Source organism: Acanthaster planci, linkage group LG18 (genome assembly GCF_054643075.1).
Source record: "Acanthaster planci isolate LZ-2023a linkage group LG18, COTS_SCS, whole genome shotgun sequence".
In the NCBI taxonomy this organism is placed as follows: domain Eukaryota; kingdom Metazoa; phylum Echinodermata; class Asteroidea; order Valvatida; family Acanthasteridae; genus Acanthaster; species Acanthaster planci.
Genome location: NC_141794.1, coordinates 4,861,344 through 4,876,639, shown reverse-complemented (window position 1 = coordinate 4,876,639; position 15,296 = coordinate 4,861,344). Strand labels below are relative to the sequence as shown.

At 42.4% G+C, this 15,296-nt stretch overlaps 1 protein-coding gene across 3 annotated transcripts in view; it reads left to right on the top strand.

Annotated features, from left to right (window-relative positions):
• The window catches only part of LOC110985508 (scavenger receptor cysteine-rich domain-containing protein DMBT1-like), a 33,391-nt gene that overhangs the window by 12,617 nt on the left and 5,478 nt on the right, over window positions 1-15,296 (top strand). Inside the window, exons 2-10 of one of the 3 annotated variants that reach the window (XM_022246575.2) lie at window positions 8,203-8,349; window positions 8,818-9,000; window positions 9,854-10,129; window positions 11,164-11,343; window positions 11,765-11,935; window positions 12,096-12,272; window positions 12,669-12,722; window positions 13,322-13,409; window positions 14,305-14,346. In XM_022246575.2, coding sequence (XP_022102267.1) covers window positions 8,203-8,349; window positions 8,818-9,000; window positions 9,854-10,129; window positions 11,164-11,343; window positions 11,765-11,935; window positions 12,096-12,272; window positions 12,669-12,722; window positions 13,322-13,409; window positions 14,305-14,346 — 1,318 coding nt within the window. Of the gene's footprint in view, window positions 1-8,202; window positions 8,350-8,817; window positions 9,001-9,853; window positions 10,130-11,163; window positions 11,344-11,764; window positions 11,936-12,095; window positions 12,273-12,668; window positions 12,723-13,321; window positions 13,410-14,304; window positions 14,347-14,747; window positions 14,804-15,296 lie in introns of all 3 variants that reach the window. The other 2 variants (XM_022246577.2, XM_022246576.2) reach the window with 2 other exon arrangements.

Sequence of the window (15,296 nt, the reverse complement as noted above, 5' to 3'; positions counted from 1 at the left end):
CAACTGTATATTAGCTGGAGTCATTTAACAAGGTAACACATTGTGCTCCTTGATTTATTGCTGGATATTGTAAGATTAGAAAGCCCAAGATTTGTATTTGCAAGAGTGGGCAAATAGTACTGTAGTAGTTCGTGCAGGATTATTGACAATTTTTCTTTACAAGGTATGATTTTTTGGCTTGTATGTGGCATGTTAATTGTTGCAGACTCAATTATCTTGCTATCATTTTCTAATTACGACAAATGCCAAGAATATTTTCTTGATGGTTCGCACCAAAATTTTGATTTCCTCTCTCTCTCTCTGTCTCTTTTTTAACAACTACCGGTCTTTTTATATTCAAGAAGACAATGTCTTACATTTTACGAAGATGTAGTGTTTGCCGTTATTGTGTATCGTGCGGTTAGCTTGAATGTGCGCATGCGCAAGCATTTGGTCCAGTGACCTTCCCTTCATGAAGTGAGGACTTCACCCCGGGACTTGGGCACCACTCAAGTAATTCGCCTCATTATTAGTGATCATTGGTTGCTAAGCGAAGTACGACGGGATCGTCATGCATTTGAAGTTGGTCATTTCCAGGCATCCAAGAAGATTTTAATTCAAATTACAGCTAAAATGAACGCACTTGACCAAGTTGTGTTACTGAATGGATAAATGTTTGAGGAAAAAATGAGTGGGCCTTCTTAAATGAAGCTTATTTAGCGTCTGACAATTCTGTTTTGTTTCCTATGTTTTTTCAGATAAGATTTCAAGTACAGATGGAAACTATATCATTCAAAAATTTTGATATATTTTCGTGCCGGTGTGTTATTCTACATGTATACTGCCGCATACTTAGACATAATATAATTTCGGGCCTGCTTAATCGTTGCTGGTTTAATTTGTCTATTTATTAGTGCTACACGTGAATGGAGGAAAGACTACATGCAAAGAGCGAAAAAATATGTTCCTTTCTCTAAACAAACTTGTGTGAATCCACACTTCGTCATTCAGCCAACGCTTGAAGCCGCCCCAGCATTATAATCACGTGTACACAAAATACGAGCGCCCGCGGCACTCTATCCTCGTCTAAAGCCCTGTGGTACAACATGTTCCAATTAAACCCCAATATATCTCCTTATGAGGGCCCCTGGTCAAAGTCTCCGCGTACGGCCAGCTACAGTTCGGAATAAATTAAATTCGGGACAAAACGCGGACGGCGAGAATAATGGACGTGGGTCCCAGCCGGTTGATTACATTGGGAGGCAATTTACTGCGCGCAGTCATATAATACAGCCTAGGAATTCATCTGCGCGTTCAACCATTATACGGCTTTTCAGTTTTAAAGCTCTGTTTGTTTTTTTCCTCCTCGAAACCGACGTCTTTGACCTCTGCCTAATAATAAAAAAACGCGTCCCTTTCAGAATTTCCTTGGCTCGCTCGTTGTTGATTATTCATTAAACATTTGAAAGGAAATTCAAAATTCTGCCGCTGTGCCATGTAGAGAGTTCCATCTTGTCATTAAACTTTCAAATATAATTGCCTGCAATCAGCAATAATGATTATTGGGTAGAATTATGTATGAATGGAAGTATCAGTATGCTACGCACCAAAAGCCTTTATTTGATTGATCCTGCGCCGGTAAATTGAGTAAGCAATATGCAAGGCCATTATCTAAATACAAATCGAAAATGGCACTTTACCGTGTAAGACTCTGGTGTAAGTGTCCAGGCCTCGGCTATACAAATGGAATTCCCCGAGGCATCAATACGTCGATCGTCCTCAGTGATGAGAAAGAAACGTATTATTGTCAGAAAACATCATTACAAAAGAGAACTAATTGGCATATACATCAGGCAGTACACCCTACAAAGGACTACGTGGTGCTCTTAACGAGCACCTCTAAGGAAAACATGTTTTCTCTGATTTTATCTGTTCAAATAAATTTGATATGGAAGCATCCAAATTGAACGCAGTGTCATTTGTCTTCTGAGCTCAACTGTAACAAGCGTAATAGGGCTTTTTTCTGTTCATGCCAAGATGCGAGTTCTGAATGTAGATCGCGTCATTCGGAGAAAACAGAGAAAACGACGGGAACCCTAGCCCAGTGTTCGTAGTGGATAAACCCTTGTGCATGCCAATCAGTGCATGTATAGCCATTGTTTGTAGCCATTTGTAGCCAGATCGAAATTTGGACTTGATACATCTGGTTCTCTTCAGAGCCACTTTCCTTTTTCCTTTTTTATATCGCAGTTTCCTCAAATCTTAACTCCCATTTGTATTGATAAAATGGCAATATCAATTCTGATTACATCGGTTGGGCTAACGTGAAAACGTATTACCGGTCGTTTGGAGAAGTGGCGTGTTTGAGAGACCGTGTTTGACATTCTTATTTCTTTTTCAAGTCATATGGAAAAATACGTTTCATATTTCCCTATCCACCCTATTTGATGGTGCCGCCCTGAGCCCTTTATTCCTTTTTTGGTGGGATACATAAAGAAAATGTGAAATTATAAATAAAGAAAAGAAAAAAATGTCTATTTCAGTTTGAATGCGGTGCAAAAAAAAGGGTCAGCTGACGAATTTATGCATGTAACTACATTAAAATGGTGTTCATTTCATTTGCAAAAAGTAAATAAATAAATAAATAACAGCTGACCTCAAACTTTGTTGCATACAAAACAGCATAAAACAGTTGCAAGAACATAAGCACATTATGCTGAACACAGTGTCATTCTTCATTTCAAACAGTTCTTTTGCAAACGTGGCTCGCATGGGGTTGATATCAAATTTGCCTTCTTGTATTTTGTTGAATGTTGTTGTTGGTGTTGCTTCTTTTTTGAAGCACACTACCCTCTTCAAGGTTCAGAATGTTACGATTTTATAAGCCAGGAGGAAAGGTACGTCATAGTTTACATTACTTGTAGCTATAGAGATATGAGTTAATTATTAAATGGGTGTTCGTTGGGGAGGAACAAATGCGAGATGCGCGTATATACAACACAGCGTCCAATTCCGCATAAAATATCCTTTTAACGTACAGGGTCTTCTTATGGCACCAAAAGAAGACCCTTCCTCCTCAGAGGAGAAACCCGTCGAGTGATTCATCAGCTGTACTGCATGTTGAATCATGTCAGCATCTCTCTCCCTGGGTAATGCTTGAGTTATCCACAGCCTGGCTCACGCAGCTCACCATGCGGCCAAACGGATTGGCGGGGCAGCTTTTTTTTGTCTTAGTAGCATTTCCTCGCTTTAATGGATCGTGCATGAAATTGAATATTTCCAGCTCACCGCCGATTACGGGGATGCACGATGTAATTAGATACACCACGAGTTGGGAGAATCATTTCTTTTTAAATATTCATAGTAACAATGTAAACGACAAAACCTTACGCTAGGTGTGTGTGGTCGCCACTGTCAACTTCATGAGTATCACTGATACTGTTGCCACTGTCGTTTCACCATTGTCAGCGTCGTCACCCTCGTCGTTATTGTTGACACTGCCGTCACCATCATGACACCATCAAAACGTCGCTAGTCAACCCTGCTCATCACCATCTTAAGTGTCGCTATCGTTCACACCCCACCAACGCGAATGCGATTCACGCATAGTTGTCACGATGTTCGTCCTTGTTATCATTTAAGATGTAATCACCTTTGCAGTATCGAGAATGAACACGGCCGTTTGTTTATCATTGTGGTGGCTGCCTCTACCTCAGAACACAAATTATTTCATTTCAAAATAAATAAATTCCCAGCATAATAATAACCTCCAAAAGCAGTTGTGAGATATTTCGCCAGTAGTAATGCCACTGTTGAAAAGTACAGGCGTAAGAAAATGTGATCGACGTGACTTATTGACCCTTTGCGTCTTAATCCAAGGAGGTCGTTAATGTACCATGCCAAAAAATACGGTGTCCCGAGAGGTCTCAACCCCCGTGGTGAAAGACCTCTCCAGCATGTGTCGGCTGGTGGCGCGGGACGCGACGGTGCGGAGCCCCGAGGCCACTTTGAGTCCGTCGCACGCTGTGTTAAAAAGCGTCTTGATCTGGAGCGCGGGTGTAATGTCAATGCAATCTTATACGTTATACACAGCAGACTTATCGAATTAAGTCATAGATACGCGAGAGATGATTTACAACCCCATATGTCTGGGTGGGTGTTGCGAAGAGACCAGACAAGATTAAAGCTTGTATTTATTGCAGACTGGGGCAGGACACTACACAGAACCGAGACGAAATTCTGAAATCACAGGCTGATTTGACCAAAGTGATTTGTGCACTCGTCAATTTTAGCAGCCATGAACACGCCATGCATATCCCGTCATCATTCAATAACAAGGTGACTTTGAAAATCGTGAGGAGATTTCTCATGTGGTATCATGGTGTGTTCATCCTTATCCCTACATTGTCCACTTGGCGTTGCTTAAAGTACGTCACTCGGAACGACCTTATCTCTGCAAAAGTGTGTAAGCTCCCGTATGGGGGTGTTAAGTATTTTACCAGTGGAAATAAAGAGCCCCGTTCAGAATGCATTGCAAGTCTTTACACGGACGAGGATGATGCCTACTGGTCTGCTGGCTTGACGGCCAGTACATTTTTCGTTGCGCACTTCAAGCACATTAGGGCCTATGAACGCATCGACAAGAGCACATAGTCGTGCGCGAGGGTTGCTTGTTCAGACATGTCGGCTAAACGCGCATTAAATCTTTTTTTTAATGAGCTTATACAATACTTTTCGTATTACACCAAGACTGTCTTAATGTTTTAAGGGATAGCTTTGAAGACGACAGTTAAGCCCGGTTTTATTTTATTTATAATGGTTTGTCTTGGTATGCTGTTTGTAAGAACGTAATGTGTTCTTTAACTGGGCTTCAAGTCATCAAAGGACGGAGTCTGAACCCTCCTTGTTCATTCAACCTGCCTTGGTACTTTTCTTCTATGTTTTCTGTTAAAATAAGAATAAACAACAACACACAAGTTACCTCAGAAAACAGCCTCACCAAAAGTGCCTCAACTCTTTCTGTCATATAGCACTGATGTTCATCACCGATTTCCTTATAAGTCCATGACATATTTTTCTCTTCGACCTGCAATCTCCACAGGGAGACGTGCGGGGAAGGATGTAATAAAGGCGTCTCTTCGTTAAACGCAGTGTCTTAAGACATTTAAAAAATTGAAAGTTTTGGATTTACTTAATTTTGAGAATTTTACAAAGGTTCTCCTGATTTAGCAGTCTTAAATGGATCCAACAATTCTATCTTGTTTGAATATGTAAAGAATGTTTTCGAATTACCAGCAGTATGTTGTGTACGCCTTAGAGAAAATAACGTGTTGGCATTTAAAACGTATGGGCCAGGAGGGTTCCCGCCGTGCCACAATGCCCCACCACTGAGAAGACCACGGTCGTTGCGTTCGCTTGGGCCGTGGGCTTTAGGATCAGCTTCATCGGAGGAAGTGGAACGGGGCTCACTCGTCCCTTGAGTGCCTGCTGTGAAACACGCCTCGTCGTTTTAAAGCGAAAGTGTCGACGTTTGCGTCACACTATCACCCTGTCGAGTATCTTGGTGCAAATTTTACACCTGAGCAAAACGCTTTGAAAGCATCTTAGCTGTGAAAGAACTAGTGAAGATAAGCCGTTTCTGGTAAAGATAAGCTTCTGTAAAAATGTTTGGCTGTCTAATTTTTTCCTACGTACATCATCTGAACAACGATCACATTTCAGACACGCAGCGCATTCCTACCATTAAGTGGGACATTAAGACATTTGTTTTATTCAAACGTATTGTTTATACATTCGTCGCATTTTATTCAAATCATTGGTGGCAGTAATCGAAACAGCTTTGATTTTGCATTGTTGACTTATGTACCTGGTATATACTCCAAATAACAAGGTTGTGTGACACCATGCATATCCCAAATATTTACAAAGCCTTTCAGTTTGTATGCCACTATTGTTATGAAAAGATTTGTCCTTTCTCACATAATAAAATTGCTGAAGTTGACGGTCATGTTTTGCTAAGCTGTTGATTGGCTTTATTCCCTGGGGATGTGCCTCGTGGGAGAGTCTAGAGCTCCGTCTTTAAAATTTATGAGTTCTTTAAAGAATTTTTTCGATCCGTCGAGATCTGAGTCTTGCTCTCTCTCTCTTTTGCTGTCATTAATCCTGACTTCCTAATTTCGAAATTAAAACGGTGAAAATAAATAAATAAAAATGACCACTAGGTTAAGCGCTCAAACTGCAAGTTCAAAGTATACATCAAGCCCAGTGCGCCTTTCTCTGATTTCTAGTGACTCATCGTTCTACAGGATTTGCAGCATGCAGCTTTCTGAGGCTCGTGGACTCAAACTGCCCGGGTATGTCCTCTTGAAGGACATTGACTCGCCTATCATGCTTGTTAGTTATGACGCATTTGCCCTCCGGTCGAGTTTGAAGCATAGGTATCAAGATAGCAGAACTCCACACACAGCACACATATGCGGATATGTAAAATTAATGAGGACTCGCAATAAGTGGGTCATATAGCTGGCTTCATGGTAGATTTGAATGGCCAGTATCTCTCAGTTAAGCTTTACTTCGATCATAATAACATTTCTGATGTTAAAAACCAATTTAATCTTCATTTTCATATGTCAGCATTCTGCCGCCATTTTGTTATCTGTCGTCGCGTGGCATTTGAAACCATCTCTTCTATTTTCTGCTCTTTCATTTCAAATGTAAGTATCAAATATCAAAATGGAACGTAAGCTACTTTTTTATCTGTCATCGTGTAAACAAAACAACTAAATAGAAAAAAAGCGAATGTGATGATATGTGCAAAAATAGTTTTAAAAAATAAAGCTGTAGCAATATACAGTGCTACCCATCTTGTGATAGTTTCGTTCAAAATGTTGGAACAAGTCACCATATGGTAGTGTGTCAGAGACCTGAAAGAATATCAAAAAGTTTTCAGATTTTTTTAAGAAAACCATTCTTATTGTAAAAAGTTTGCGGTTTCGTCCGTGCTTTCTACTGACGATAGCAGCAACGGATATTGTTGCTGCTTTGTGGAATGCACGTGGATTGAATCAATTACGTGTATGGCATTTCATTTCACTTCCTTTCTCGCGATCAGCTGACAGCGAAAAGTGACACCATGATGGGACTTAAATCGGACCCACTTATAGCGCACGCAGTCCGTGTGTTGTAAGTCGCGCAATCCGCTCGGAATTCATGGCATAGTCAGGGACTAACATCACCCAAGTTGATTCCTTTCAAATTGGTCCTGCACTTACTTGAACTGCATTTCATGTGGTATAAAGATTTAGACATTCTCCCCTTCCCCCATGACCCCCACTTTCGTCTGTAGTCGTGTGGGATAAACGATGCCACCCAACAGACTGTACGAGCAGACCAAGCTAAAATACCTCAGCAGGAGAAGACGACAGGTTGAAAGGGTTTAGGACTCAAGTTTGACGTGGTCTGATTCCCGATTAAATCAAACAAGCGTATGATTCTCGACTCAGGTTCTGATTGGAATATGGCTGCCTTTCTAGTGATGCATTTTTCTGCACCTTCTCTTACACGGATAATGTCTACTTTTAACATAATGTTGCTTCCGATCTACGTCAGGATGACACTTCTGGTATACATGCACAAGGCGAATGACCCTTTAGGGGCCATGGTTGAAATCCGCTTTTTTCGTTTTTCTTTCTTCGATACCATGGCAATGCAGTTTCAGTGAGCCTTCATTGTATTTTGTGTGATACTTTGCTGTTATTTTACAATAATTTTACACGAAATGTTAACACCAGTTGGCAGAAAAAGGTTAACATTTTCACAATAACATGTAATTGTGCCCACTCGAACGTACTCATGCTGGAAATGGTAATAAATAACCATGAAGATAGGCTCGGGTTAGTTTAAATAGATTTATCATGGAAGTTGGGCATGCATGTCAAGTTTTAAAAGAAAATCTGTCAAAGTCGGTTTGAGTTTCGAAGGGAGTAAAACTGCTCCCAGATGTGAAGATAAAAAAGCGTATCTCTTTCGGGATTAAGAAGAACCTCTATTTTTTTCTTATATTGTTTTACCTCAAAGTGCTGCCCTGCTTATTTGGTTAAGTGAATAAGCCAGAAACAATGACACAAGCTGGTACGGTATTAACGGCCCTTCAGATAAATCGGGTGTCTGAAGTTGGTGGAACTTTGCACTTGACCCGAATTTGCCTTCCGCCTTTCTTTTCAGCCCAGGGAGAGGGCGCTGTTCGATTGTTCGGAGGTAATCACGCATTTCAGGGCTACCTCCAGCTGTACTCTGGGGACAGTTGGGGGACGGTGTGCAGCGACGACGAGTGGGACGAGACCGACGCCATAGTGGTTTGCAGGCAGATTGGTAACGTGTACAGTTTTTACCCTGTAGTTAACGACAGTTTGGTGGATGCCCTATAAACTCCCTAACGCCATGACAAAATGTCACGTGTGTGACACTCTGGTCCATTTTGATTTCCTTCCATCGGTTTAATTTGCTTCTAGCCCATGTAAGGTAAATCCTAAAACTAAGAAAACTTTGGTAGACGGTCTATCATACGCTGCTTTTCATGAATGGACATCTTATTGCAGCTGTTTATAATCACAAACTTGACCTTTATTACACGAATAAGTGGCAGCTTCTGAAAAGCTTCCAAAGGAAATAATTTTTAAAATTATTAAAACCAACGCTTTTGAGTGATATTGATATCCAGTAATCTATCATTGCGAACGCAGTGGACAGAACACTGTGGAAATGAGCATTTGATTTGCTAGAACTTTGTGTCGCTTTTGTTCTTTCTGCTGGTGACTTTTGTTGGATGTTCTGTTCCAGGCGCCATCGGTGGCGTCATGTCTCCCAAGAGCGGCCACACATTCACCAAGGTGGACGGCAGCATCCCCATCTACATGGCAAAGGTCGGCTGTGACGGCACGGAGGAGAGGCTAGGTAGCTGCTCCTCCTCCAACGACACTTCGTCATGTACGCATGCTAGTGACGTCAAAATGGACTGTGTCAGTAAGTGTTGCAAAATGGAGTAGGCCTATCCCAACTTGAGACAAAACAGAAACATGACAGTCAGGTTTCATTTGTAAACATTAGCAGAGATAGAGTGTCGTTAAAGCGTTTCCATAAATTGCAGTGACTCAAGCTATAAATACAAAGGAGGCACCAGCATTAAACGATACGTGCTTATGTATATCTTCACCGTTAGTATATCTAAACTGATGACAAAGGGGCGAAATATGTCACTCAAGAGGAAAATGTACAGTGTGGTCTTTTCTCAAACACTTCCTGTTTAGCCCTTTCCGGATACTTAATCTATACCATTTAGCTTAATCCCAAATACTCGGACTACCGAGTTTTGTTTTAAGAAACGTTTTTTCCATTACCTCAAGGCAGCCACATATCCAGCTTTTGGTGTGGGTGTGTGTGGGAGGGGGCACATTCAAAAGCATGTGCGGCTTGGCCTCATTCAACATGATGTTAAAGGAGAAAAAAAATAAAAGCCTTTCTTACGGTCTCGACTATCGACATCCTTGCTGTCAGTTCGTGGTGTTATTTTCTAAGATTTTGGTGCTAATACTTGATAAATAAGTATACCGATTACTTTCTTTCCTACTCACCTATGAAGTATTCATAGGTGAGGGGGTGAGTCATAGGTGAGTGAGAGGGTCATAGGTGAGGGGTCAAGTTGCCCCCCCTGTTCCCCTGGCCGGATTTGCCACAGTTTAAATGATTCGATAAATGCACTCAAATATAGGTCTGCTACTGAGGCCTTGACTCAAGGCCAGTCACTTTTTCCGTCGTGTAAGTGGTAGTCTTTTTAATGTACTAACATCCTTCACGCACTCCTTCCATTGCGCTCAAGTTCCCGGCTTCAAAGCCTGCGTGGTCAACAATGGCGACCTACCCCTGACCGGCCGGATCCACAACCAGACCGGAATGAGCGTCAGTAAGTGTGCGGAGCTCTGCCGCAAGGACGGCTACCACTACGCCGGCGTGGACCCACTCAGCTGCTACTGCGGCTCTGCCGGTGACGATTTCCGAAAGTACGGAGTGGCGCCCAACACGGAGTGTATGTCCCTCTGTGGGGGCGGGGCACTGCAGGCATGCGGAGCTGAGAGACGGATAGCTGTTCACGAAGGTAAGGCGATGCTTCGCTTGTGTGCGGTCGAGGTGTGGAGGGAAAAATAATCGTCGGTAAATGGTGGAAACTCAAAAGCACTAAACAGCCGTTTGGTACTGGATAAGAACCAGAAGCCATCAGGACATGGTCTTTTAGAGGAATCCGAGACAATGGCATAGGCTGGTAAATGAGGCTAATATCCCTCAAATGTGCACTGGGGGTGGGTCAAAACAGTCTCCCTATCAGTTTTGAATCGGTCAACAGTACAAAAACCTGGAATATGAATGAAGATGGCAAAAGTTACTGCAGTAACATAAATTCAACATAAAACTCTCGATGGAGTTGTCAAAAACGGAGTAAAATACTATAACGCACCGTGAAAAGAAAACAAGTAATCAATGTGAAGCGTGCAACAAACGGCGTCCTATAGAGGATTTTCAGTCGCGTAAGTTTGACGGTCAGCGTTTATGTACGCGGGAATGTGCGCGCCTTCTCGCAACATGCTGGCGTACATAAAATTGCCAATAGAACTACACAGAGTCAAAAATGCACGCGCCTCCGCAGACGTGGTGCGCTTCCTGAAGTGCTTTTGCCCGTCATGTTACGTCACGTGAAAAACCTCCATTGGCAGAATTTGTCCAGCTCTCCCTCCCGCCTCCGCTTTTCGAATTTCCCATGGTGTGGAATTGTCGGGAAACTGATTTTATCACCATCATCTCCCAGCCCATTTCCCTAAACTAGAATCGAGACGATACCCACGGAACCCAGAATGAAGCAACTTGAACATGGAAACAGGCATTTTTAGTGTTTTCGAAAAGTTACAGGGAAATGTTAAGAACAAGTATATGCCTATCCAGTATATTCCAACAGAGCACGTACCGGTAAGCCCTTAAAAATGAGCACGTCTGAGGTCATTCAAACACATCTGTTTACACGGGTGCGTGGTCTGCCCCGCCAGCGCGACTCGCATGCATACCTTTTTTTCTGAGATGAACTTGCGTTTCGAAATACCGCATTGGCTCATTATCTGTTTTTGTTCTTACATTTCCAAGTGGTAGTTGGCAGTTGCAGCGGGAGCCTCAAGGCCGGTGCAGGAGCCATCGCGTCTCCCGAGTTCCCCGGCGCTTACCCGCTGGACGGCCGCACCTGCCAGTGGGTGGTGGATGTGTCAGAGAACGGCGACACTGCCGTCCGGTTCCCTGTGTTCAACCTTGCCGGGGGAGACGAGATCCGTAAGTTTGCTGTCGTCATTTCATCACTCCTTACAGCCTTACGGCCTTTTTTTCAACTCAAAAGGATTGCCACGTAAAGAAGGGGCGTTCTGATTTTCCCCCAAAAGTCCAATTATCACAAGTGCTACTAATTGTCGTGTGTCTCCACATTCATGATCTTTGTTATTCATTTTATTTGCACTTTCAGGCTGGTCTGTCTAGTTTGATACCCCAAAACTCAAAGATGCATACATACATAAAGCTTTTACAATGGGTTCTCTGTTACACTGGTATTTATCAGCACTGCCGTGTTAAGGATTGGTATGGTCCGTTTGCCTTTGAGTATTTGCCTGAATGGAAAAGGTCATTTGTTTTGCAACGACAGTTAGGTAAGTATGATGCCGTTTATGACATTTCCTTCCCAAACGGCCGTCTTCACTAGATATCTCAATCGACGGGGGGAAGAACTGGACAGTGTTCAATGGCACGTATTACAGCCAAGAAAATCCACCCTTCGTAGCCACCTTCGATGAGAACGAACTCCGGGTCAAGTTTGTCATTGCTGGTTCCTCACAGCGCGACGAGCACGTCTCCTTTGTCCTGACGTTCCAAGGTAAGTTTATGCAGGGGCAAATGTCCCCAGGCGAGTCGCTGAATCTCTCTTATATTTTTTTTGTCTAATTCATTCTGTTCATCTGGCTCAAAATCCGCAAACATCATGTGAAACTATTCGAAAACAGTGAAAATGTCGGAAATCTTCATTCTTCCTAAAGAAAACACGAGCTGTGACGTTGTAGAGTTCCCGAACGGTTACCTGGACGTCGTCGACGGTGCTGCCTATAGACCTGGCGACAAAGTGGAGGTTCTGTGTGAAAAGCAGTACATGACAGAGTGGAAGTACTCCATTTGTCGAGAAGACGGTCTCTGGCACAGAGCACCAGAGTGTATAAGTAAGAATGATAAGAAACGCATGTCTTGTAGTACAACTAGCGGGTCATTTTATTTACAAACTAATTATGTTGAAAGTCACTGTAAAATATGACACGACAGGACGACAAAGATAAGTGTGGTCCACCAGTCTTGACACCGATCGGCTGAAGTGCAGCTCGTTGAGAAAAGTCATAAATCAACGTTATAATAAGAAGTAAATCAAGCTACAGAACTCGCGTTATTGCATGAAATCGTGGTAACGGATGCATTGCACCGTGTTTTAATGGCGTTATTCATATTGTGTTCTGACATTCAACAAACATTGTGAGTGTAAGGGTCCTCTTTGTGACAACTTTTTGATTTTGCATCTTTGCGACAAATCTCATTTTCATTCATTTTATTGATTTTTTTTTCAGAAGCGCCACCCGTCGGCCCCTCCCTAGTCTTCACGCAGACGTATCTATTTATGAGTAAGTTTGCACAATGCATTCGCGACATCAGCAAAATATTCGATAAGAAGCATTTCCAACCCAAAAAAGACATTTCATCAGTACGACCGCTGTTTAAATAAAATTAAGGGTTTAAGTAATGTTTACTCGTATGCATGGTGATAGTTCAGAAAACTGACTTGTTGCCTCAACTGGTTATTTTCTCAACCGATTTGGACTCACTCACGTCATCTAAGCAACATAATGCTGCTGCACCTTTGTTCTCCAGGTTTCTTCATTCAGTAGCATCACATTCATTCGTATGTTGTTCTTTGTGTGGTTGGTGGAGATCCGGAGCGATTTTGTAAAAGAATTGTAAAAGAATTACAGTGCAGCGCCCCCTGTCGGTGTACTTGAAGTGGTGTGAGGTATATACTGTTTTACCGACTACAGTATTCCAGCACAGTTTGAATTTTTGAAGATTAGGGTTGAGGACTTTGCAAATGCATGTAATGAGCTTTGCTTCGCAGCAGCAGCTCCAGGCATACTGAGAGGGGAGACAGTAAACTGAAAATGCAATTTTCTCGTTTAGCGTCTGATAGTAAATGTATTTACCACTGCTTACCTCATTACATTTACAGTGTTGGCAGTCATGGGCGCCCTAGGCTTGATCTTCTTCATGGTCATCTGTGGTGTTATTTGCGTCGGTCGGAAAAAAAAGAAAGAGGGGTGAGTTTTAAAGAAAAAAGGTACCGCGGGATACCGATGTCTTTGCCGTAGCGTAACGAGCGACTGTGGCAAAGATATGAACGAGTAAATAAATGTGCCTTTCCGTATGGACGTTTTTTGGGTGAGTTGCGCACGCGATGTGTTTATGCCTTTCACTTTCACGGGCACAAAATCTACCCCAACGTAACATACGTGGAACGATTTTGACAAATACACAACACTTGGCGCAAGCGTTGACGTTCGTATGGAAAGGCGCCTTAAGTCTTTGTAGCCGAGGGGAAAATTTACTAGTGACAAATCAGCATAGGCTAGTTGTTTTTTTCGTTTTGTGTAATTTCTTTTTGAGCGGTTATGTGAGAAGATTGAGATGACGTTAAGCTGAATAAACCCCCAAAGGCATGCACGCAGATCCAGAACTGTCTTACAGTGCATCCGATCCGACTACCAACCACCGTTGATAAACGAGGCTTTGACAGCAAAATGCCAACATTCAGGTGGCAGTAATAATTACTGTATTGTGTGGTATGGATGCCACGCTAATAAGCGCGACTTAAGTTGATAAAGTACCACCCTGAAATTTGAACCATGGAAGTCCTGAATACTAATCCTTACCCACTTCGCTGTGCCAGGACTCTTCATAATCATGCTAAAGCCGTCATGTAATGCAGGTGCCTATTATAATTTATTACCGGCAGGATTCGGGGCTAGGGTGCGATTATGGTTTAAAAGTCTTATTGATTAATTAACAGCGGTGGACCATTGGATCGGGTGCACACTCAGAAACCTCTCTCATCGTTTTCCCAAAGGCCAACGAGTCTTTCAGAAGCCTCGTGTGATTAACGTTTGTCATATCAGAGTGGCCTAAACTCTGGACTGTTTATGGTTTACTTTGCAGTGGCCACGTGGTAGCGGGTACCTGTCAGAGGGAGCATATTCAGTGGGTTTTGAAGATGCTGAAAACTGTCTTAATGCAGACACTAATGATAATCATTTGAAAGATTTCCAACCTTTTCTAATCGCCCATCAGGATTACGTTCAGATTGCCTGCTTCCACTGTAAACTGCAAACAAAAATGAATCATAGTTGTACAATCAAAAAGAACCGATTTTTCCTGTAAGAGTGCTTACTTCCAATTTTTACTGGATGTAGATACCTCCAGTCATAGTGGAAGGCACACTCTGAACGTGAGCCAAAAATGCACCGTCACATTTTTGAAATAATTGTCACTTCATGCATCGCACATAACGTCAACTGCCAACTACCTCCACCATCAAACTATCACTTCTAAATGTGTGTTGATCATTTCTTTTGCTTCCCGCCACCGATCGTGTATTGTAGGACCTACAGAGTTAACACAGGACCAGAGTATGTGTGATGCGCAGACGCAATTTACGGTAAAAAAAACCCAATCAGATTCCAAAATTTGGGGAAACCCAGTATTTTATCTTACATCATGTCAAAGCTAACAGCTAAAAAACCCCAGTCCCTCATATGATTTCCCACCATTTTTTAGTGTTGAAAATGCTAGTCTAACAGTATAGTCCGCACAGGCTCATTTTAGATGAAAGAAGATGCACTGCATATGAAGATATTAAAGCGGTGGCGGTTTTCAGTTTTCTTTTATTTGAAGTCGGCGCCAAGTGTAAGAAAGATCTGTTTGTCTTAAACAGAGAAGCTCAAACACTAGATTTTAAGGAAATCTTTACCAGAATTCAGAACATCACGAAGCATAATAACGCGCCTTTAAAACCACGTTGGGATCAACAGAATCTGGCACTTTATTTAATGTTTACACTTGGCACCTTTTCCCTGTTGCTTGTAGCTTCGAATTAGACCCAACAAGTTGCACGGAGCCCGCATGGCATAAGGCCGAGCGTGGCTCAATTT